The sequence below is a fragment of the Actinia tenebrosa genome, unplaced genomic scaffold, assembly GCF_029948245.1.
Source record: "Actinia tenebrosa isolate PJP-AT-01 unplaced genomic scaffold, QUT_ActTen_1.0 PGA_scaffold16__25_contigs__length_10494907, whole genome shotgun sequence".
NCBI classification, from domain to species: Eukaryota; Metazoa; Cnidaria; class Anthozoa; order Actiniaria; family Actiniidae; genus Actinia; species Actinia tenebrosa.
Window position 1 is genome coordinate 1377540 of NW_028292576.1, and position 21945 is coordinate 1399484.

At 35.3% G+C, this 21945-nt stretch overlaps 2 protein-coding genes across 5 annotated transcripts; one reads left to right on the forward strand and one right to left on the reverse strand.

The window, feature by feature from the left end:
* The first annotated feature begins 901 nt into the window (after positions 1-901).
* On the forward strand, positions 902-15046 carry LOC116293867 (neuropeptide FF receptor 1). 4 transcript variants are annotated; one of them, XR_016120017.1, is made up of 6 exons: positions 906-1941; positions 8748-8936; positions 9445-9892; positions 10131-10295; positions 11763-12644; positions 12761-15046. XR_016120017.1 is itself a non-coding variant. In XM_031701360.2 (5 exons), the coding sequence occupies exons 1-5, from the start codon at positions 1758-1760 to the stop codon at positions 12837-12839; spliced, it is 1065 nt and encodes a 354-aa protein (XP_031557220.2). In that variant the 5' UTR covers positions 906-1757; the 3' UTR covers positions 12840-15046. The 4 variants fall into 4 exon arrangements, 1 of the variants encoding a protein (XP_031557220.2); XR_016120018.1 differs by having other exon boundaries at positions 902-1941; positions 9532-9892; positions 10131-12644; XR_016120016.1 differs by having other exon boundaries at positions 10131-12644.
* Positions 14204-20168, reverse strand: LOC148910530 (uncharacterized). The gene is made up of 2 exons (XM_089031520.1): positions 19702-20168; positions 14204-15832 (listed from the first exon to the last, which is right to left on the reverse strand). Exons 1-2 carry the CDS (start codon positions 19954-19956, stop codon positions 15776-15778), a joined length of 312 nt encoding a protein of 103 aa, XP_088887646.1. The 5' UTR covers positions 19957-20168; the 3' UTR covers positions 14204-15775.
* Between the last annotated feature and the right edge of the window lie 1777 nt (positions 20169-21945).

Genomic DNA, 21945 nt, shown 5'->3' on the forward strand with positions numbered 1-21945 from the left:
TTGTTTACTTTGTTCTTGAAATAAGTTGAGAAAGCAGCAGGCGATTCCTCGTTACTGATAGATGATGGCAGTACAGCAGGCTTGCGTCCATTAGTAAGTTTATCCAACTAGCGAAATAGTGATTGCTGGTCGCAGGATTACAGTTTATTAATCTGATAGCTCTTCTTGGCTTCATTGATAAGAATAGAATAATACCGCGACTTAAGGACCCGGGGTAGGTCTTATAAAGATATAGAAGAATGAGTGTAACGGCAATGTTTCCAGCGACGCACCAACAGAAGGATCTCAAACAGATTCACAGTGGCCAACAAGTTCTAAAAGTACAAATACTTAGGAGGGGGCGGGGGGGGGGGGGGGGGGGGGGGGGGGAGTAGAGCACTCGAAAAGCAAGAGAAACGCTCGGCTACGCCTCGTGTTCATAAGCTTGCATTGCTTCTCTCGATTGGATACTCCGAGTTTACCACAGCCTACATATTCCTTAACAATAGACTTAAGGTTAAATCCAAATAAAACCATTACGTACTTATATCATATAGAATATCTTGGATACCTGCACTTGGCTTGCAAAAGAGACTGTTGTCATTATCTGCCACAATGACATGAGTTGTCAGCATTTCGCAATATATAGCACATTCAGTATTCCGGATTATTAAGATTTTTTGAAATAGCTGTATATCCATAAATGGGAAAAAATGGAAACTTTAGTGCAAACTTAAATGCTAGCTGCATTTTAACATTGCTTATCACATTTGGTAAATTAGACTTTTCGAAAGGCCATCTTTTGGCCGAACCGTACCCTATTTGGCACTTAGCTTTCCCATCAGACACTACTGTTGTCTGTTTTGAGTTGTCAGGTGGTCTACAGAGAAATGGACTCAAATCATGCGAATGTGTCATCGAGAGAATCCTTGGAATATTGAAACTGAGAAGACGGCAATGCCCAGGTTACTGACAGATATTCAAGTCAAACGGAGTTTACTTACTAATTTATGAGCTTAGTTAAATATATCGGGACATATCTCTCGTACCACACATTGAGATTGTCTGGGGCCTATCCGTTTCACCTTTTTCTAGCTTTGTTTGCGTAGGATATATTTGGAAATCAATCAAACTGTGTACAAATGTGTGGATTTAATGTTTCGTCATCCAAGCATACTATGTGAAAATCCTGGATTAATATGATTGGAATTTGAGTAGTCAAGAGAGGGATCTGGGGAAAACAAAATACGCTAATTAAAAGCTTCTTTCAGACTCGCAAGGAACGAGCTTGATTCATTGGTGATGAAGGAAATTATTTGTCAAACAATTCTCTGCATGTCATGGGAATTCCGTCACGGTACTGAGACAAAAGGTGTTAACACAAAGAGACAGTTTCAGCAATATATTTCTGACACAACATCATTTGGGATAACAATTTTGTCAGCAATTGACTCTCATCGGCAACAAGATTAAGGACTACAAACTTTTTAAGCAAATAGTGCAACTAACATACATTACAGAAGTACATAAGAGGCAATCCTAATAGCTCATTCTACCTTACTTGTATATACAACAATCTATTTTTCTAAAGTTTCGCCGCTGCAATATAGATTTCAATAGCGTCAACCTATTTTGCATCTCAGTTGGTTATTACAAATAACTTATCGATTGCCCAGATGGTTTCTATATATCCAAGGACACTGGCAACAACCAACACCCGCTTCTCAAAGTTCGACTAACACGAACAGTGGCAAGAAAAGGACCAAAATCGAATCGCCATGAACAACTCTACAAATTCCAGCGTAGCATCTATACCAGGAGAGGAAAATGGTTTATGGTATCCAGAACCATTGGGATCGCATGTATTTCGCTTATTTCTTTATGCCATAATCTTTCTATTGACTGTTGTAGGGAACATTTTTGTTATCTTTATTGTGCTTCGTACAAGAGAACTTCATTCAGGTGAGTAAACTAAGTTTGTTTTTTTGCCGGGCGTGCTAGAAATCAAGACACTATAGTAGCTAAACTTAAATTAAGCAATGGCGATACTATGAAAAACCAGACGGCTGTCCTCTTTGTGTGATTCTATAATTAAAGATGCGATGAAAGCTCAGCTTCTTTTTTTATTGCTTTTAAAATACAATCCTTTAAGATATCGCAATATTAATGAAAGTTCAGGCTAACGAGCGTTAACCCTCTATTTATTTATAAAGCTTGCGTGTTTTTCAAAAGAAAAAATGGTGATAAAGAGCAGAAGAAATTGGTCTCGAGGTCGTGATATCGATCACATTTGAGAAGGTCTATCCGCTCTTGACATCAATATAGTATTTTGCTGCAGATAGAAACATTATGGTTATTTATATTGTCTAACACAAAATGCTGCTAGTCTTGTTTGTCAAGTGCCCTACTTAAGCGTCGTTTCTTGCATTAACCATGATAAGAAGCGGTGAAGAATAAACCATCGAATGATTGTCTATAATACCACTACACATATCTTTTTATCAGATTCTAAAAATTAGAGAAAGCATTGTTGATGGTTTTTAATTTATGCTGAATTTATATTGTTGAAGGTGCAATATTTATTTTTTAATGACGTATAGTTAAATCTGAGTAAAATTAATCCAAAGATAATCAATGAAGTATTTCTAGCAAAGTTTATCTTGGCATCGGGTTTAAAAGCCTTTGGCACTTTCATTAGTAGCTATCGTGATATGAACCTTTCTTCCTAATGGCTTTACTCTTTACTTTTTTTAACATTCAATATCTGTATTATCTATTTGGATTTGATTTTTTTCATTATATATTCAGTTATTTTGTCAACCAGATTTATCGTATATCACTCAATCTAGAAAATTCTACGGCCCTGGGGCATATGTTTCTTGACATTGACAACCACTGATAAACCTATACCCTTTTGGTTTTTCTTTACCCTAAAAACGTGAGTTACAAAATTTAGAAATATAAGACATTTTTACAAAAACAGATGTGAATTCTGGTTTCTTATAGGTTTATGGCGCTATTTCTTTAATTTACTTTTGTGTGCTTTATTTACAAAGTTCACAGCGGTTCTTTTAATAATATTCCATAAGAATTTAGATGTTAGGTATTGATATTGTGTTTTATCGATCAGATAAGGTAATAATAAAATCTCATGCTGATGGCAGAAAGAAATCTAATGAGTTTTAATTCGTTGTTTCTGTAAATGATTCCGCTCGCTTTGGTCTCATTAAAATTTTCATTTGATAAACGAAGGAAAGCGTTTAATTGTTTTGCTCAGTTTCAAGACTTCTTCAGTTTACACTAAAACTAAAGCAATTTCGATTGATTAAAATATAATTATAGTTTGGTATTTGTCCAGTAGGATATCATGTGATTACAATCTTAGACCTTAATGAATTTTCAATATTTTCCCTTGTGGATAATCACACACCCTTTGTCGGTTATTACTGTGGACTTAAAAAAACACTTGCAGACAAATCTTTTATACTATTATACATGACTCATCCATCCATCCATCCATCAATTCCATTCCATTCCATTCCATTCCATTCCATTCCGTTCAGTTCCGTCAGTCTGTCCGTCCGTCCGTCCGTCCCTCCGTCCATCCGTCCATCCATCTATTTGTCCACTTATGATAATTGAATAACTTTTAGTGCTAGCTTAAGAAGAAAACTAAGTTTACTATATATAAAACATCAAAGATAAAAAAATATTCTAAAATTTCATTTTCCATCTGATAGTAGGTAGTGCTGCCGACCTTTTTGCGGTTTGCCTTGAGTTATTTCACTGATATGATAATAAAATACACTAAAAAATATGTATTTCCTTCCTATAGCATCTCATTATGGCTGTTTATCCTTCAATTACTGATTTACTTTTCTCTCATATTAATAACATGCTTCTCTCTAATCATTTTTTCGCAAACCTTCTGCAATATCCATCAATCAGCTAACTTACTGGCCTTAATATCATATGGTTAATAACCAGACGATTTGCTGTTTACAAGTAGAGCTGCATCATAAATGGATGTTTTCTAAGAAACCTATTTAGTGGTTTCCTCGATGTTTTAACTTTCATATTTTTTTCATCAAGCGGTTGTAATAGCTGCGAGGGTGAAAGACCATTGCTTATATTATCAGTGTGTATAATAGTATAGTGGACGTGTTGGTGTATTTATAAAACGAGAAAAAGCACGATATTATATAATGTCCCACTACAGACGTTAAGTCGGCCTTGATTTAATTAGATATACATTTATCAATCGAACAAAGAGAAAATGAACTAAGAAACGAAATCTCTGCTATTCATGCTTGTAACCATCATAGGCACCGTTTGATGCTATTTTTAGAATCATACCTTTGTTGTTTTTGTGCACGAGTCGATCTACGCTGTTTGCTCACGTTTTTTGTTTTTTGTTTTTTTGTTGTTGTTGTTTTTTTTGTTTGTTTTTTGTTGTTGTTGTTGTTTTTGTTGTTGTTGTTGTTGTTTTTTGCTTTTTGTTTTTTGTTTGGAAAACCACAAGAAAACATGAGTAAACAGGGTAGAGCGCGCGCAGTACGCACGTGCAGAAAAACAAACGATCAAATGAATGATTCTAAAAATAGCATCAAAAATTCTAAAAATAGCAACAAAGAGTACTGGTGGGGCGCGGGGATTCCTTCTCTTATTTCATTTTCTCGTGATTGAACCTCAATTATAGTTTTATCACTTCTGTTCAGAAAGATTTACCCGGTATAAGATTTTATCTAAACCATTAAGCCGTGCAAGAGTATGGATAATTCAATTGAGGGCATTAAGGGAAATGACATGCATTTGATTTGTGTTCTTTCGCACTATCAACGCTGTGGGAAACACCACGTGAACAACTGCAAATAAAACCTCGCAAAGGTAAAAGCTAAAGGCCACGCGAGTGTTTCAGTGAGTGAACGTAAAGTGCACATAAATCCTAAAGGATGCCTAATGAAAGCCTTCATTAAAAAAAAAACAAGATTTTCGCTTAATATGTATTCAATCTTTGTTTACTGTCCAAAATTCTGGCATATCATTGGTGAAAATCGATCATGTGATTTTGTATTGTCTGGCGATATATAAAAATTGTGTGTTATTGAAATATCTAGTGCTTTAGAGGATGAAAATATCTTTAAAAAACATACCATCAAGTAAGAAAAGACAAATTTATTGGAGTGTGTCGATTTTCAAGATCTTGGGTCTTTTTCTATGTTAAGTCCGAAAACACAGTCATATCTTGGAAGTGGCTGTGCTGTGTGTGCAGCTTTGTCAGTGAAGAATGATTATTTTCTTCAAATATTGAATGAAACTATTCGTAAATTTATTTTCTTTCAGTTTTTACGGTTTATTTAACAGATTTTGAATTTGATTTATTAAAGTTTTTCTTCTAATTTAGTCGTGATATTGATATTGTTGCTTATATTTGTTTGGTCTGTCATCGTCCGAAACAGCGAAGGTCATGTATCGCAGTGTACTCACATTATTAAAAGTATTAGAGACTTAAAGTTAGTGTTTTGTTTACAAATACACGCACTTGCTGGCTGCGCCTCGCGCAGTATTGAGAAATTTCCCGTTCAATGTACAAACAGCTTGTGCGTGTATTTGTAAACAAATCACTCACATCAGTTTCAAACCCCTAAAAATCTCTTTTTGTTGGTGAGATATTCAATATAGAAAATGATGACGTCATTAGAGGAGTCAAAGCACCAAATATAGAATATCTTAGCATCATGCAGCCCAAAGTGTCTAAAACTTACTTTGGATTGAATGCAGGGTAAAACAGTCAGGTTGGTGTGCTTGACGGTGTTGCCATAAAAACTTTAATTAAACCAGAATATGTTACGCAAAGTTGAAATTTTCATATTTCCGGTTTTTTGACTGTTATTTATTTTTAACAAGGCCAATGGGCCTTTCACAACTTCAAGTCGCGTAAAAAATGAGCCAGCTCAACTAGATAGCGTGGACAGCTTTTTCGGCCTGTATTGGTCCCCGTCAGCAGGTCTCGTCTAGTGAGCTGATTGAATCCCACAAAAAAGTAGTGTTCGGTTGTGTTTTGTTTCCTTGAAGTTTAATGGTATTTTTACACAGTGCAATGCAACAAACGATTGAAGTAGTGCAAGTAACTTCAGCTATACTTATTATAGTTATGGCCTTTATGATATCATCAATATTTCAATGGCGTTTAAGTTGCTGACACACGGTGCAACATTGCACGCAACATTGCAAGCAACAAATTTGAATCGGAGTGACATTGCAACAATGTCATGCAACATCGCTTGTGTCAGCCTGCTATGCTAAGATATTTGGTCAGCAGTTATAAATTTGGTGCAAGCTGATTGGCTGGAAATTTCAAAATGTTGCAGGTAATGTTGCAGACATGTTCACATGATGACATTTGTTGCGCACAATGTTGCAACAGCAGAGCGTGATTCAACTTCAGAATTGTTGCATGTAACATTGCGTGCAACAACATGGGGTAGACACGCTGCAGCAGTGCTGTGTCAGCACCTTGACTGTCTTGAGTTTGTAAAGTAAGGTTATTTAGTAAAATGTTTTAAAATTCAAAAATCACGACTATGTAGCTCATCCTCCGTTTTCTTTCATAAAAAAGCGATGAGCCTCCTACGTAATTGCGCAAATGCACTGATGAAACGATTTAAACGAATGCAATAATAAAAATGACGAACTAATGTTATTATTAGAAGTAGCTGTACAGTTGTTACAGATTAAAGATTACAAACATATGACACCAAAAACGTGCGAATAATGTATCTAAATGTTGACGGATAAAACAAGGGAGAAACGCCGTATTCTGCAAAACAAAACACTATTTTACACTCTTACAAACCATCTAACAAGTTGGTGATGCGCATATTAGAATTCTACATCAAAAAGTCTTACAAAAAAGTCTTGTAGAAGAAGCTATAATTTCGGTGTTTTTCGCCGATGTTCCCTTTTGTACTATTTTAATGTTGGAGATTAAAAATTCAAAACAAGCAAATTAGCGAAAGCAACTCAATTGTGTATTAGGATTCACCGAATTGATTCTATTCATGGCAAGAGATTAAGTTTCGCGAACAAAATGGAACCTGGAGAAAACTTTATTCCAACTTAACCCTAACTTTCCCATTTGTAACTTGAACGCCATTTTACAGGGGTACATATAAAAAATCATAACTTCCTAGAATTATGTTATTTTATCCTCCACTTTTGGTGTAGTGTGCGGAAGAAACCTATTATCAACTGGTATAAAATCCATTCCTATCCGCAATGTTTGTAAGAATTTATCATTATCCGCTTGGAATGGTTAGATTTGCTCAAAACAGCTACTTTTCGGTTACGCACATTTCGACAACTTTGGCCAAGAAAATCCTTCTAACTCAAACTCTACCCAATATTTTTGCATGAAATCTTGAGGACATCTAGTACAGTTATCTAGAATGTAAGTGCTTGAATTTGGGGGCACTACATTAAAAGAGTGGAAAGATATTGCAATTTTTCATGAAGATGCTCGTTTTTTGATCATTTTGAAATTTCTTCAAACCCTAGGACCTAGTGAAGTTCATACGAACTTACTTGAAATTTTTGTCCCGATTTCCTAATGAAACTTAAATACTGAGTGGATGTTTGGGGGCATCAGTAGACATTGTTAAGCATGATCTAACCTGAATTCCTATCATATTGGGTTTTTGATCGATTAAGAAACCGCAGAATCCACGACCATGTTCCCTAATGTAACATAGCTAGGTTTGTGAAGTTCGTAAAATTTGAAAACGAAAGCAATGAAAGAGTGACTCCTAGGGAGGAGGAACAGCATCAATATCTGTCAATCCACACTATTTGGATTGAAATAGCACGTTTTTAAGAGTACGAAAAATGCTATCTATTATTAGGTTACACTAGGGCCATCCATGAATCTAAAGACAGATAGATAGATAGATAGATAGATAGATAGATAGATAGATAGATAGATAGATAGATAGATAGATAGATAGATAGATAGATAGATAGATAGATAGATAGATAGATAGATAGATAGATAGATAGATAGATAGATATGAATATATATCAACTATAATCATAAGCGTTTTGAAATAGATAAGTTTTTCACTTTTTCTTTACAATGTTAATTAATCTGATATTGGGCGCCTGCCTAATAGAAAGTGGTATAGTATTCCATAATCTGGGCGCAGCGACTGAAAAACGACGATTATATTATAAATGATAATAATTATTATTATTACTATTATTATCATATGTTATTATATTATTTATATTATAAATCTCGATTTCTGATTGGTTGCACTGGAGGCACATTCTTTATGAGTGCAAATAGCACGGGCGCGCACTTTCTGTGTCGTCATTCTTATCCAAAATAACGAGTTTTCAATAACAAAAGACATAAAAATAACTTCCTCAGTGTGCTTTTTTAGCTTCGTTGTTTGTTGTGCACATTTCAGACCATGTGTTGCTACTCTTGAAAGTTGATTCTTTCATGTGTTGATATTTTATTAACATGTTCGTCATAAAAGAACTATTCTCAAGGAAATGTCATGTGATCTGAAATGGGCAAATTGCATACGAAGCTAGAAAGGTCGTCAATTGAAGTCACTTCTTTTTCTTTTTTCTTCTTCTTCTTTAAATTCCATCTTTTTCTTTTTTTAATTGGTATGCTTAACTAATCTGGTATCGATATTCTAATAGTTCATGCAATGTTTTAATGAAAACTTACTAATTTACATCAATATGTTATATTTCAGTAACTGGATATCTTATATGTAATCTTTCAATCGCGGATCTCGGCGTCGGCTTGATCTGCCTGCCTTTCACATTGACGTACGCAGAGCTGACTTACTGGCCTTTTGGCCTTGCTCTATGCAAGATAATACCCTTTTTCCAAGCAACGACAATCATGGCGTCAGTAGCCACCTTATCAGCTATCAGCTTTGGTGAGTTGACGATTGAACTTTAGTAGCTTTTACTTAATAGAAAAAGTGTGCATCTGCTTTTGTTTTAGTATCCTGACAACCATTACTGTTGCTGGTTCCAACCAGCTGTGGCAACCATACGCCAATTTCAAAAGTCTCTTTTAACAGTTTTAAAGGAGGATAACAAAGACATACGAAATAATTCACACTTTTTCTCCTTATTGGACTATTTATTTTCTTCGCATCCAAGATAATTTTATCTCAAGTATATTTCTCTTCCTAAAAAAGTCTTCATTGCATCTTGAATTAATAATTTCATCCATAACAATTGATAAGATCAAGACTGAGTTAGCTAAGAGCTTGTATGCCTAATGGGAGTTTCACAAGTAAAGTCCCATCGCGTACAATACGCATGTAAATGAGGGGGCTTCAATCCATACTTGGGTCGTTTATGTAGGTAGTATGGTTAATTTTTTTTTTTTTTTTTTTTTTTTTTTTTTTTTTTTTTTTTTTTTGTTTGTTTGGACAGATCGTTTCCGGTCCATTGCGTATCCCTACGAGCCTCGAATAAGTATATCTAAGGTTAAGTTTATAATAGCTGGCATCTGGTTCTTAGCCTTTTTAGTGAATCTTCCTGTGTTGGTGATCATGAAAACCCTTTTAGTACCTAAGCATGGACGGATGTGTGACGAATTTGGATGGCCAAGTAAACAGTATCGACAGGTCTACACAGCATGTTCATTCGTGCTTACTTATGCCATGCCACTTCCTTTGATGGCAATATGGTATGCAATAGTTATTTTTAAGCTTGAAAAAGCTGCACGAGAGAATAGTGACCAAGAGGGATTCAGAGTGGCTAAGGCAAAGGGGAAGGTTGTGCGCATGCTTATCATGGTAGTAGTTGCTTACTTTATTTGCTATCTTCCTTACCACGTGGTCTGGTTGTGGTTTGAGTTTGGAAAAGGATCCACATATAGGTAAGTGTGACATTCAGCGCGCGATTCATTTTTTCCGAGCAAAGCCTAATAACTAATTCGCCTTGTCAGTGTCCATTTTCGTACTGCATCAGAACCAATCTCAGCCTATGTATCTATAAATGAAAATATGAAACCTCTATTTTAAAGGCCTGAATCTGTTAAACTTTTCTTGCGCCTTTAGCGTTCTAGTGTTCGGTACTGTTTAACAGAGATTGAGTCCAGCACTTCTTTATTTCAGATACTACTGGGTACTGCTATCGTACACACAAGTGTTGGTGTATTCAAATAGCTTCACCAATCCAATTCTTTACTACTTCTTCAGCGAACAATTTAGACGAGGATTCTTACGTACCTGCAAGTGTCGTCTAACAAGAAGAAAATCCCAAAGAGAGCCAAAATCAAGGTCAAATCGACTTCTAAGTATAGATCGGGCTAATAAAACAGTAATGAGTGAGACTGATCCTAGTGCAGTGGGGTGGAAATAAAGAATAGGGAACGGATTTCATAAGACTCAAAAAAGCGGCATTTGTATAGACATGCGTTGAGCTAATCCCAGGCGATCAGATTATTGTCTATCCCATGCTGTGTCATGACAGCCAGCCAAACGCCGAGGCAGATCGGTGCCATTTATTTTCAGAACGTCATATTGATAAAATATGTTCGGGAAGCAATAATATGAGGTGGATGGGTTTATTCGAATAGACTTAACTCGTCCAAGTGTATACCACGTGTCTTTTCTTTGTTTAACGATTGTGCCTGAATACGTATCATAGGACGAAAGTATATATGAGAAGGTTAACCCTATCGAGAATATCTCCTAAGAACAAATTGGAATCTAGTTTAGAAAGTTGATTTTTAACGCGTGGTTTGAAATGGGTAAACATTGCACTAAGACGAGCTGGTTCTATTTGAAATTTTAAAAAATCAGGAAATTTGAAATAGTGTCATTTGAAATAGTGTTAGCCTGTGTTATTTTTGCCCGTCGAAAAGGTATGCTGTAATCAAATCTCGAAGTTTTATCGATATATGCATAAACAAAATCACGTAAATCAGCCGAATTTCGTAGCGTTTGCTACTGAGTAATCAAATTGTTTTTGAACATGCAAATATGGAGCGGTTATGGTACGTGTCCCATCAAAAGCGCCTAAAGTTATCCGGCTCGTATAGTAGTATCGTAGGCGATAAATCGTCATAGGCCTCTAAATATAAACGTATGTTTATTTCAGAAAGGAAAAAGAAAGCAGGTTAATTTCAAAAAAAATTATTGATCACTGCACATATAATTTTTAAACCTGATGTGTGTGTAGCCTGATGCGTGTGGGATGTAGCCTGATGCGTGTGGGTGTAACCTGATGTGTGTGGGTGTAGCCTGATGCGTGTGTGTATAATCTGATGTGTGTGTAACCTGATGTGTGTAATGCGTGTGTGTGTAAGTTGATGAGTGTGTAACCTGATGTGTGTAATGCGTGTGGGTGTAGCCTGATGCGTGTGGGTGTAGCCTGATAAGTGTGTGTGTAATCTGATGTGTGTGTGACCTGATGTGCGTAATGCGTGTGTGTGTAATCTGATGTGTGTCTAACCTGATGTGTAAGCTTGTAACCTGATGTAACCTGGTGCGTGTGTTTGTTATCTGATGTGAGTGTGTGTAACCTGATGTGTGTGCGTGTATTTAGTGAAACATGGGGGGGACGGGGGAATAGTGAAATGATGTTGAATACGGTGCGATCGAGCTAAGATAGTAAACAAACATAATTACTGGAATATACTTATATTTTCAATGTAATAACTAGGATAAATAACCATGATACTAGAATAAGACTGCAAATTAAAACAGCAAATAAGGGTACATATTTGTTATCTAAATTTGCAGGATCCCCTTGGATGCAAGCCAAGCTGCTCTATCGGAATATAAGATTAGCATATTTCACATGTAAATAATTCAAAGTGCAATTGCAAGAAAACTGTTCAACTACGCAACGACGTTTGTAACACTGGATTGATGTAGACTTTCCAGTCTATAGGATTGCTAAAGCAAAACGCAGATATAAATGAAACAAAAGAAAAAACTGCTTAAAAAGTGAAATAATCGTAATGCAACTATAATCGAAGCAAATAAGAAAAAAATATAACAGTCAAGACCGTTTTCAAGCATGATCCACACTCTAAGAAACTGGAAAGATATGATGTACATCAGTATGCATTTAATGACGGAAAGTATTCATGGCATGCCCTTGTACTAATGAAGAAAAATCCAATGATAATCGTGTGCTTGAATTCATTCTAGAGAAAATGGATCTGTATTTTGAGGAGAAATCGATCATAAGGCAATGTCATTTTAAAATAAACCCAATGTAAAGTTATTACATATAGAGGTATATATGCTCTTTTCTTTTCATAAAAGTCATGGAGTGTATGTACGTATCAAAAATTTTTGTTTGCATGGCAAAATAATTCGGGCTTCCAGTTATGAAAAAATGCATATTACTATATTAATAAATATTAATCGATAATATATTAACTGGTTTTTAAATTTACTCGATCATCGTGTGAATAAAAAACGTGGTTGCTGGTAACCTGGTTTGTATGTTTGTTTACATTTTAAAGCTATAAAATTCACTCGTTTATAACAAGCATACGTCCGTACGTGTTTACTAAATTGATTCTAGATTATATCTTTTAGGAGAAATTAAAGCTTTCTTTGCAGCCAAACTTATCTGGGATATTTGATAGCTTGGCACTGCATGATTCTTTCGTATGTTATCATTTTTGTCATTCACATCTGTGATCTATCTACAATGCAATGCAAGGCCTATTCACAAATGGCTAATTTACGCCAAGAATTCATTTGTCTTCTTCTCTTTTTTACAGACCATCACAAGTTCCTGCAAATAAAACACCTGTACACCTTGAGTCAGAATTTACCCAGACCTCTTCATTTTGGTTGTAGCGATAACATGGATCACGCACGTACGGTTTGTCTGTAGCGCTCAGTTCCAAGTTGTGCGATTCATCAGCAGTTAATCCGGTGTTTTTCTTTTTTGTGTTTTGGAATTGGCGTTACCAGTCTTTTAGTCAAACCATCTAGCTAGCTCTCTAAGTTCACTGACCAGACAAAGGTAAGAAGACGATCCATGGCCAGGCAACTTTTTTGTCTTTTGATGCGGCATAGCTAGCCATGTGTGTTTTTCTCGCGCAAGCTCGGCCCGTATCACTTGACTCTTATTAATACACTTGACACAGTCGAGCAAACTAGAAGACTGGTGTAATGTCCTTCAAGTTATTTGAACTGAATTCACTTCGTCGTCTTTTTAAATACTAATTCTTATTGTGAAGTTGGTTTAACTAAAACTCTGAAACTGAAACTACTCCAAATTAAAATTAGTAGAATGGTGAATTTGAAGGGAGTAAGTTCAGTCAATAATCGCGAAGATATAAATTTTTAAAATTCGAAATTCTGTATGAAAAGATTCGGGGTTGGCGAGAGTTACCCACGCACCACCAAAGGTTTTTTTACCGGCAAAATACACATTTTTCAAACATTAAATCTTCGGTAGTCTTAAACTTATTTCCTTCAGAACTCACCGATTTACTAATTGCAAAATTGTCTTTCCAACTATGGTAATATTCTCTGCTGCCCTACTAATAAAACATTACCCGGTAAAAGACTTTTTGAAACATCTAACGTCATTAGGGACTGGTCATAAAGTACAGGGACAGTGGGCCGGAAAAATCAGACAATAATAATAAACAAATGTTAGTGGCACACCCTTTGGTCCATGCACATGATTAAAAGTGGCTCACCCTTTGGTCCATGAACATGATTAAAAGTGGTCCACCTTTGGTCCATGCACATGATTAAAAGTGGCTCACCCTTTGGTCCATGAACATGATTAAAAGTGGTCCACCTTTGGTCCATGCACATGATTAAAAGTGGCTCACCCTTTGGTCCATGAACATGATTAAAAGTGGTCCACCTTTGGTCCATGCACATGATTAAAAGTGGCTCACCCTTTGGTCCATGAACATGATTAAAAGTGGTCCACCTTTGGTCCATGCATGATTAAAAGTGGCTCACCCTTTGGTCCATGCACATGATTGCAAGTGGCACACCATTGATCACTGATCATCTGAACTTTTTACTTTGTATTCAATTTAGGCAATTTCATATAGCATTACATAGCATGGCCAACCCCCAATGTATGAAATGGTTTCTCAAAATCCACCCCTTTTTCCATGCTTAAGAATGATGACCCATCCCCACTTTCTTTCCAGCCCTTACATGATGAAAAACATAAACTGTAACGACTATCATTTCCATATTCTATTTAATATATTTCTTACATCTAACATGTTATTTAACAGGTTTAGCCGTTATTGGCGGTTACAGTTTTATCCCATGAGGATTATAAGCTAACGCTTTTTAAAACTAAAGCAAATAATTATTTTACTTTGACTAAATTTTATATTAACACCTTAGAAAAATAACAATAAAATAAAGTTGGATTACACTTGAGTTCAGCACTTGTCTATATAATACGTACAAGCCATTGCATTTTAATAAAAATATTTTGATTAAGCGTTACAATGTGCAAAACCACACACTGATTTAGAAAAAAGCAGACAATAGACCTCTTTAGCGTTAGGGGTTTTTTTTCTTTTTTGTCCATTTCAGTCGCTGTGTCATTCATTTGAATTTAGGATCTTTTGTTCCATTTGCATCCAAAAAAAAGAAATAGTTCTCAAGGGAATGATGCGCGCGTGGTCTGAAATAGGCAAAACATTCCGCCCAAGCCCCCAAAACGTGAAGAAAAAGGTTTAAAAACATTTAATATTGTTGTGACCTCATTTTTTCTTATTGAATCGCCCATATAGTGCAGATCGGGCTTGGTATGCAACAAGTAACCTGCAACATGCAACACACAAAATTCCCATCTTAATGTGACGAAGGACTAACGTACGAAGTGTCAGGTATATATATACTTCTCAGTTATTATACGTTGTTCGACTTACTTAATATTATGTCCAGCACCATTTATGCCTTATACTGATCTACGCCCAAGCTTGGGCAAGTTTGCTTGCTAGCTTCTTTATTTCATACAAAATTGTAAAATCTGTTATAAATGTGTTTGAAACAAAGGTGACTTTAGAATTCTACTGGATTTCATGTTAAATAGCATTGTGGAAGGAACATTTTTATTTATAATAACATACTACAAAGTTTTTGATTAATAATCTTTTAAAACTCAACATTTATGGTCATGACTCAAAATAAAAATCAGGCCATGCTCACACTTATCTAGTCACTTATCCCGGAGCAAAAATTTCAAAACACCGCTTTACACCGGATAGAAAGTAAACAAAAAATGCATGCCCCCAAAATGTGGGATCTTTTTAACCATGCATCCACAACACGCTTGCGCTATAAGAAACGGCCAATACACTGTCAACCATGCAAAGATTCCTTGGACCAGTGATATATATTGCTGAATAAGTTGCGTTTTCGGCGTCCACACTGTGTGAGTGAAACCTACCCAGCATATGTTACCCTATATACAGCATTCTTAGAAGGCGTCATTCATAGTCTAAACACGTTTTTCGGGTTCAAAGCTCCCTTTCTAAACGTTTTTCAGATTATTGTTGACATAGCCTGCTACTAAAAATAACTAATGTTGTGTCGGTGAAATAACCATAGGTCATTAACTGAAGCATTTTAGTTTGAGCATTCACACAGACCAACATACGATTATTTGCCTTGTTTTTCTCGCATATATTTTTAGATTGCAATCTGTAGTAGTCTCAGTTTTATGATTATTTTCTTCTTGATGTAAAAAGAGGACTAAGTTTGTTAATCACTTGCAGTTAGTTTTTCCTTTCGTCTCTTCTTCATTGTTTTGACTTTCTGTCTCCACCTTTTCTCATCAGCCTTTTCAGCCACTTCCTCTGGGGAAAAATATCATTTATAAAATAACTGTTATGAATGTTGCGCTCGGATTGGTTTGGAGTGCGTGCTTTATGAGAGCATATTGCACGCGCGAGGACTTTCCGTTGCTTCATTCCTATCTATTATTGTAATTTGTATTTTATAAAAGAAAGAAAAAACTTGCTTGCTGTGCTGTGTGCAGTCATAAAGCACTTGGGGATTGGCAGAACACTCGTGAAGTGTCTAGAAGCACTCCGCTACGCGTCGTGCTTCTCCTAATACTTCTCTCGTGTTTTGTCAACCCCCGAGTGCTTTATGACAGCACACAGCAGGCGCGCGCATTTTCTATTTCTTCAATAGTTAATGGGGCGGAATGGTTTGGAAACTCCATAGAACACAGCTATTGTTTTGCGTTTGAGGTTGAACCGTACCATCACGTGATACTGACCCTGCACAATGGACCAAAGCAAGTATGGCTGAAAATACACATTTCCTTATTATTTTCATGTATGAACATTTTGAAAGTGAAAACTTTCGTTCGAGTTACAGTTAAGTTACAAGATGATAAATAAGAAAGCATGAAAAAAAGGCAATTTCCTTTTCAATAAACAATTTGTATTAATCATATAGGATTAAGTAACAAATAGTATTAGAGTATTAGTAATAGTAGAACGTTTTTTAGGGTTAAAAATTTCCATATTCCCGAATACTATGAAGAAACGGAGCAACGTTTCTTTCTCTGTGCAGGGTCAACGTCATATAACAAAGGATAAGTTGAACAAAAAGCTAGAACAAAAGGTTTCCCAACCATTCAGCTCCATTAACTATGATAGGACACACATAAAAACTAATGTCTATTTATTAAATAGGCGATTTCTAAACCCTTGAAGAAAATTTTTAATCTGTTGTTAAAAAGTAATAATACTGCTCAGTCACGAACTAAAAAACTTCAAATATTTCAACATTAACATAATTCCAAGGTTTTCATGTGTTTTACATAGCACATAGCACGCGACAATTCTTACCCGAAAATGTCTCATTTTCGATTCTGAGCTTGCGATACTTTTGAAAGCGCTTGTGCAGCTCGGAAAAAATATATTTTTAAGATAAATAGGTCAGCTGGCTTATAGTGCAAAAATATTGTATACAAATTGTACAATTGTGTAATTTTTGTTTACAAGCATGAAAATTGACACAAAGATAGAAGACCACATGCTAAATAATTGTTGATGCCACATTAAAAAAATATATCCAGTTTTACAGCAATAGAATTAATTTTATAGAGTGCACCTCCTGTCTACAGGATGCCTTTACTATTTGAAAGCCCTTTATCATTGATAGTATTTGATATGTCTTTTCGTTGCCGAGATAGTCAACTTAGAAATTGCAAAGCGACTATTATATAACCAACATACGTTTCGGCCATTTTGAGCGAACTTTCGCAAAATATTCTCTACTTGATGATTTGACACATACACAGCAAGTAAATCCGGAAAGCAAAAGACCATAATTCAAAGATCACAATGAACATGAAAAAAATACGTACGACGTTACTATGACAACATCAGAACCCTCGTTATGCCATCAAAAATATTCATTTATAATTCATAACTCAGGAATCAAACGGCGAAATTCTTGGAAAACTGAAATATATTTAAATTTTCTGGTGCAATTCTTCAATACCGTGAACATCATATGCTCTTAAGATTGGGTATTGTAGACTTTACAGCATCATATTTTTGAATTCAATATCCAAATCGTCGTTAATTAAGGAAATTTGCATGCACTTCAAAAGAAAAATAGCTCTCTCTTTCTTCCATTCTCCTCCCTTTAATTAAGTAGAAATATTTGATTCAAACTAATGTTCTAATTCAAACTTTCTGCGGTCATTTTGGAATATACGCAACTACGCTTCTCCTAACTTTTTTCTCGTGTTCTGCCAATCCCAGCGTGGTTTACAACTGCACACAGTTTGTGCGTCCGTTTTCTATGACGTCACATTGTTTCGAGTTGAGGCATTTTGGCCAAAGCGATGTATAGAAACTGACCCAAATGAACAATTATTTAAAAGCGATAGTGTGTAACTCTAACATCTGCTATTATGAGCGATCTTATTCCGATTTTAATTTGTGAAGAATGTTAGTTTTGAGCTATATTCCACCAAAACGTATGACATGCGGGGCAATTCTTGAGGATGTAAATCGTATATCGGGCACTTTGTCGCCAGAAACATGCATTTAAAAAAAACTTTTTGCTAAGAATATCACTGGCCAGCTACTGTGTTCTAGTAACTGCGCATGCCCTGCTATCCTATAGTTTTACACTAACTAGAACTTGCTTCTAGTTGTCTACACTAAGTGCAAACTGTTAACAAGACCAAAGCTTCCAAGTCAAAACAAATTTTTCAAACGTCATTGGTTTTGCATCCAAATATTGGGTCAAGTCTTGAAAATCCGTCTATGAATATTAATTATCAAAGTACACTCACGATCAACATTAATCTATTTATATAGAATAACTAAATGCGAGAGTTCTTCTACTTCATTTCTAAGGGTGGTGTTAGTATAAGTATCATATGAAATAGAAGCAGACTTTGGATAAGGTTGGATAGCGGTTGAAATGATGACTAATTCTAGAAAAATCTTGAGCGCGTTGGGCGTTAAGATTCAGCTTTAAAATATATATATAAAATCAGGCAAACAGTTCAATATTTGGATAAAAAGAAAAGAAACTAATCCCTTGGGGAATTGAAAGTAAGAATTTCTCCTCCTGCGTTGTTAAAGAAATGTCAAATATTGTTTAGGGTTGTTCCGGCTATTCTTGTATACCGATTGTATACCTTCCTCATGATACAAGCGTTCTATTGTCGATGTTTAACGATGTCTTTTCAAGGAGATAGGTATTTGTCAAGATTATTTTTCCAACTTGTGCAGGCTGCCAGTGAAATCGAATTCTGATGAACGATTGAGGCTTAAACAAATCTAGGTTTTCCTCAAGTACGTAAGTATCAATAGATTTACTAGATTTAGTCACATAATTATTAAATCGTCAATGACTTGATTTGAGTACGCAGGTGCGTATGCAAAATATTTTAACATTATTGCCACTTAATAATAATTTAGGAATACGTGAATTCCTGTATATTCGTCAACCTAATCGCATCTATTTACCAAGATCTGCTTGTGCTTGTGTGTGTACTGATATGCTTTATTCTTAAGGCTTGATTGTAAAGGGGTCATGATTAAGAAATAATTTACATGTACACTTCTTTATTCGAATTGTTTGATTTTCTTCAAAACCACTACCGCGATATGTTAAGATGAAACTTTATTATCAATAAGATGAATTCCAAATCACCATGTAATGTGAGACTAATTCGTTGTCAGTCAAATACAATATTATGCAAAAAGTTGCAAAAACTTTTGGAATACAAAATGCTATGTTTTTTTTTATTTTTTATTTGACATTTCATTTCATAGTTTAATAAATATGCATGCGAGAGGTTTGAATTCAAAGCTCACTGAAGTGGAATGGTGAAGTTGATAAAAATACTACTTTTTTCCCTCAATGCTAGAACATCTCTTTGAAGAAATAATTGGATTAGAACAAACTGTTTTTGAAATTGATCAAAAAGCTAGGTATTAAGTCTTTTGATTAACTATAAACAACAAAAGTAGCTGCATTCGTTTTTGTATTGCAGCTTGTATGTGGCTTAGAGATGTGAAACGTCATTCGTGAAGGATTAAGCTAGTCTTTATAGTCACTGACTCTCCTTGTTTGGCTATAGTTAGCATTTCTTTCACCATGTAAACAACAACGTGAGAAATTGATAAGAATGTGTTAATTTTGCCGTAGAAAGAGACACTCGACACTTGATGAAACTTCTTACCTTTTGTTTAAACCGCCTTAGCCAGTGTCGAACCTCGCGATATTTTTGAGAACGTTGCTGGCGCTTTTTCTTTCTTCGAAGTCTTTTCGGCAAACCTTTCATATTTTTCTTCCTGAGTTTGTTGCCTCTGAAGCGACCAGCTGTACGAATCTTTCCCTGGCTAAGCACAAACACAACTGCATTACTCTCTTCGGGAAAAGACATCAAAATTGTTAAAAAGACAAGAAGCACCAGGATTAAGATGGACGTCTTCATGATTATGGTGATATATTGAATTTAAGTGTTTTGATTCAAGACTAAATCTCAGCTTTATCGATGTAACTTCAGGGTTAGGTTAGAGTAGCATCTCTTAATGGCTCTGTCATTCTGGTTCTCTTTATAGTTTTGGCTTTATTATTCTATATTGACCACTGGGAGGTCAAAGTTGGGTTCACTTCTTACAAAAAGAAACCATGCACGGATTACAAAGACCAATCTCCTTGAGGATATTGAAGATTTAATTATGCGAAGTCGTGTGTCGAACTATTTAAAGAATGACTGCGTTGGTAAACAAAGCTTTACAAAGCTATATACAGGAAACTGAATGCTTGTGATTTCAATAATATCTTGGAAAGACGAAGACACTAATAAAACAGCGTTGGAATTATTTGAAAGTATACCGTTTGAGAATTTTATCACATCTTAAAAATAGGTTAGAAGTATGCTTTTGTTATTAAAATTTATGACAATGCATCAGGTTTCGAATTGTAAACACTGGAGTATAGCAGTTTAACTTGCATGTAGTAAGCATACTTGATAGTATTCGATCCTGTTGGTCACTAATTATACATCATTGTTTCACAAGCCAAGTAAAATCACTCGACTGATAGTATTTATTACTCTAACTGTATTTATTAAGCACGCTGAAAAATAGGAAAGAGGGAAAGTAATTGCTTTAGATATAGTCGCTACCTCAACTAGCAACTTCACTAGTTCAGAACTGATATTAATTACCAGTTAGGATTCCTCGACTTGCCAAACGAAAAAATTAAAGAAAATCTACCTGGGCAAGGATCCGGCTGTAAAGGTAATAATGTTTGAGGACTTGATTTCACTACCAGCAAATGAACACAAGTTGTTAACATCATGCCTAGGTCGGCAGCCTAAGTAAATGACAGCCCAGTAAGGGTCGAGTTTGTACAACACCTCAAAGTTTCCAAATCCTTGACATTGTTTTAGGTTTCTTTTCAATTGGCAACTCATAATGAAGCAAATTCCTGAAAAAGATCAAAAGATCTGATAAAGCACCTTTAAAGTTAATTAATTTATAATTGCCTTTATGTTAGATAACAGTTAGAAATAACTGAATATTGAACGATATCTCGTCATTAACTTCAGCGTCCATTCATTGATTTACGTACCTAATCTAATCCGCAGTCTTGATATGTAACCCTGTACCAGTAAAAGACAGAATTTGTCTTTGATGCCAAAGTTATTTAAAGGGAGATAGGTTGATTGAAGCCTGAAGGCAACAGGTTTAATTAAGAAAATGCGCCCCTCTGAGACATAAAAAGATATTCACTATGTTGAGTCTTTCCACGTTTTTCGGACTTCAGTCGCGTCGAGAAAGGAGAACCTCATAGGAGTTCTACCGACAATGCGCCCTAAGGTATTATCTAGTATAAGTTTTTTACTGGTTAAGAAGGGCTTCAAAAGTTTACTCGCAGCAAGAAGTATATTTAATTGAAGAAGTGAGAGCTTTTCAGCACCAAACTAAATGAAGTAGTACTTCTTCTTTTCCTCCCTCGTTTATCAAAATATGTATACTTCGTAATTGACGGTAATCAGAACAGAACAAAAGTCGTAACGAAATTAGAAAACATTCATAAACGAAAAATGGAATCTTATGATTTTCTAATGAACGCCTCCTCGAATGTGAGGCTAACATGGAAATACAAAAGAAATGCCACAAATCCCATTAAAAAAAGCGTGATTTCTTTTGTTTGTCCATGTTGCCTCACCTTCAAGATCTTTTTGTGAAGGGTGCATTCAGTTATGTCTTCAAATTAATAAGGAAAGCCATTATCCAAAATCAGAAAAGGAATCAACTTTCGCTACTGACTTGCCAACTTTATTTATTTTCATTCATTTTCTTTCAAATTTCTAAAAACTTAAAACCATAATTTTCATTTTTCAGATTAAATGATTTTAGTATCACTTTGTTATATAGGTTAGATAGTACAAGTGCAGTAATTTGTTAAGAAC

Coding starts and splice junctions, on each gene's coding strand:
- LOC116293867 (XM_031701360.2), top strand. CDS start 1,758: ATGAACAACTCTACAAATTCCAGCGTAGCATCTATACCAGGAGAGGAA. Junction 1,942..8,747: donor TACAAGAGAACTTCATTCAG/GTGAGTAAACTA, acceptor GTTATATTTCAG/TAACTGGATATCTTATATGT. Junction 9,893..10,130: donor GGAAAAGGATCCACATATAG/GTAAGTGTGACA, acceptor TCTTTATTTCAG/ATACTACTGGGTACTGCTAT.
- LOC148910530 (XM_089031520.1), bottom strand. CDS start 19,956: ATGAAGACGTCCATCTTAATCCTGGTGCTTCTTGTCTTTTTAACAATT. Junction 15,833..19,701: donor TAAGGCGGTTTAAACAAAAG/GTAAGAAGTTTC, acceptor ATTTTTCCCCAG/AGGAAGTGGCTGAAAAGGCT.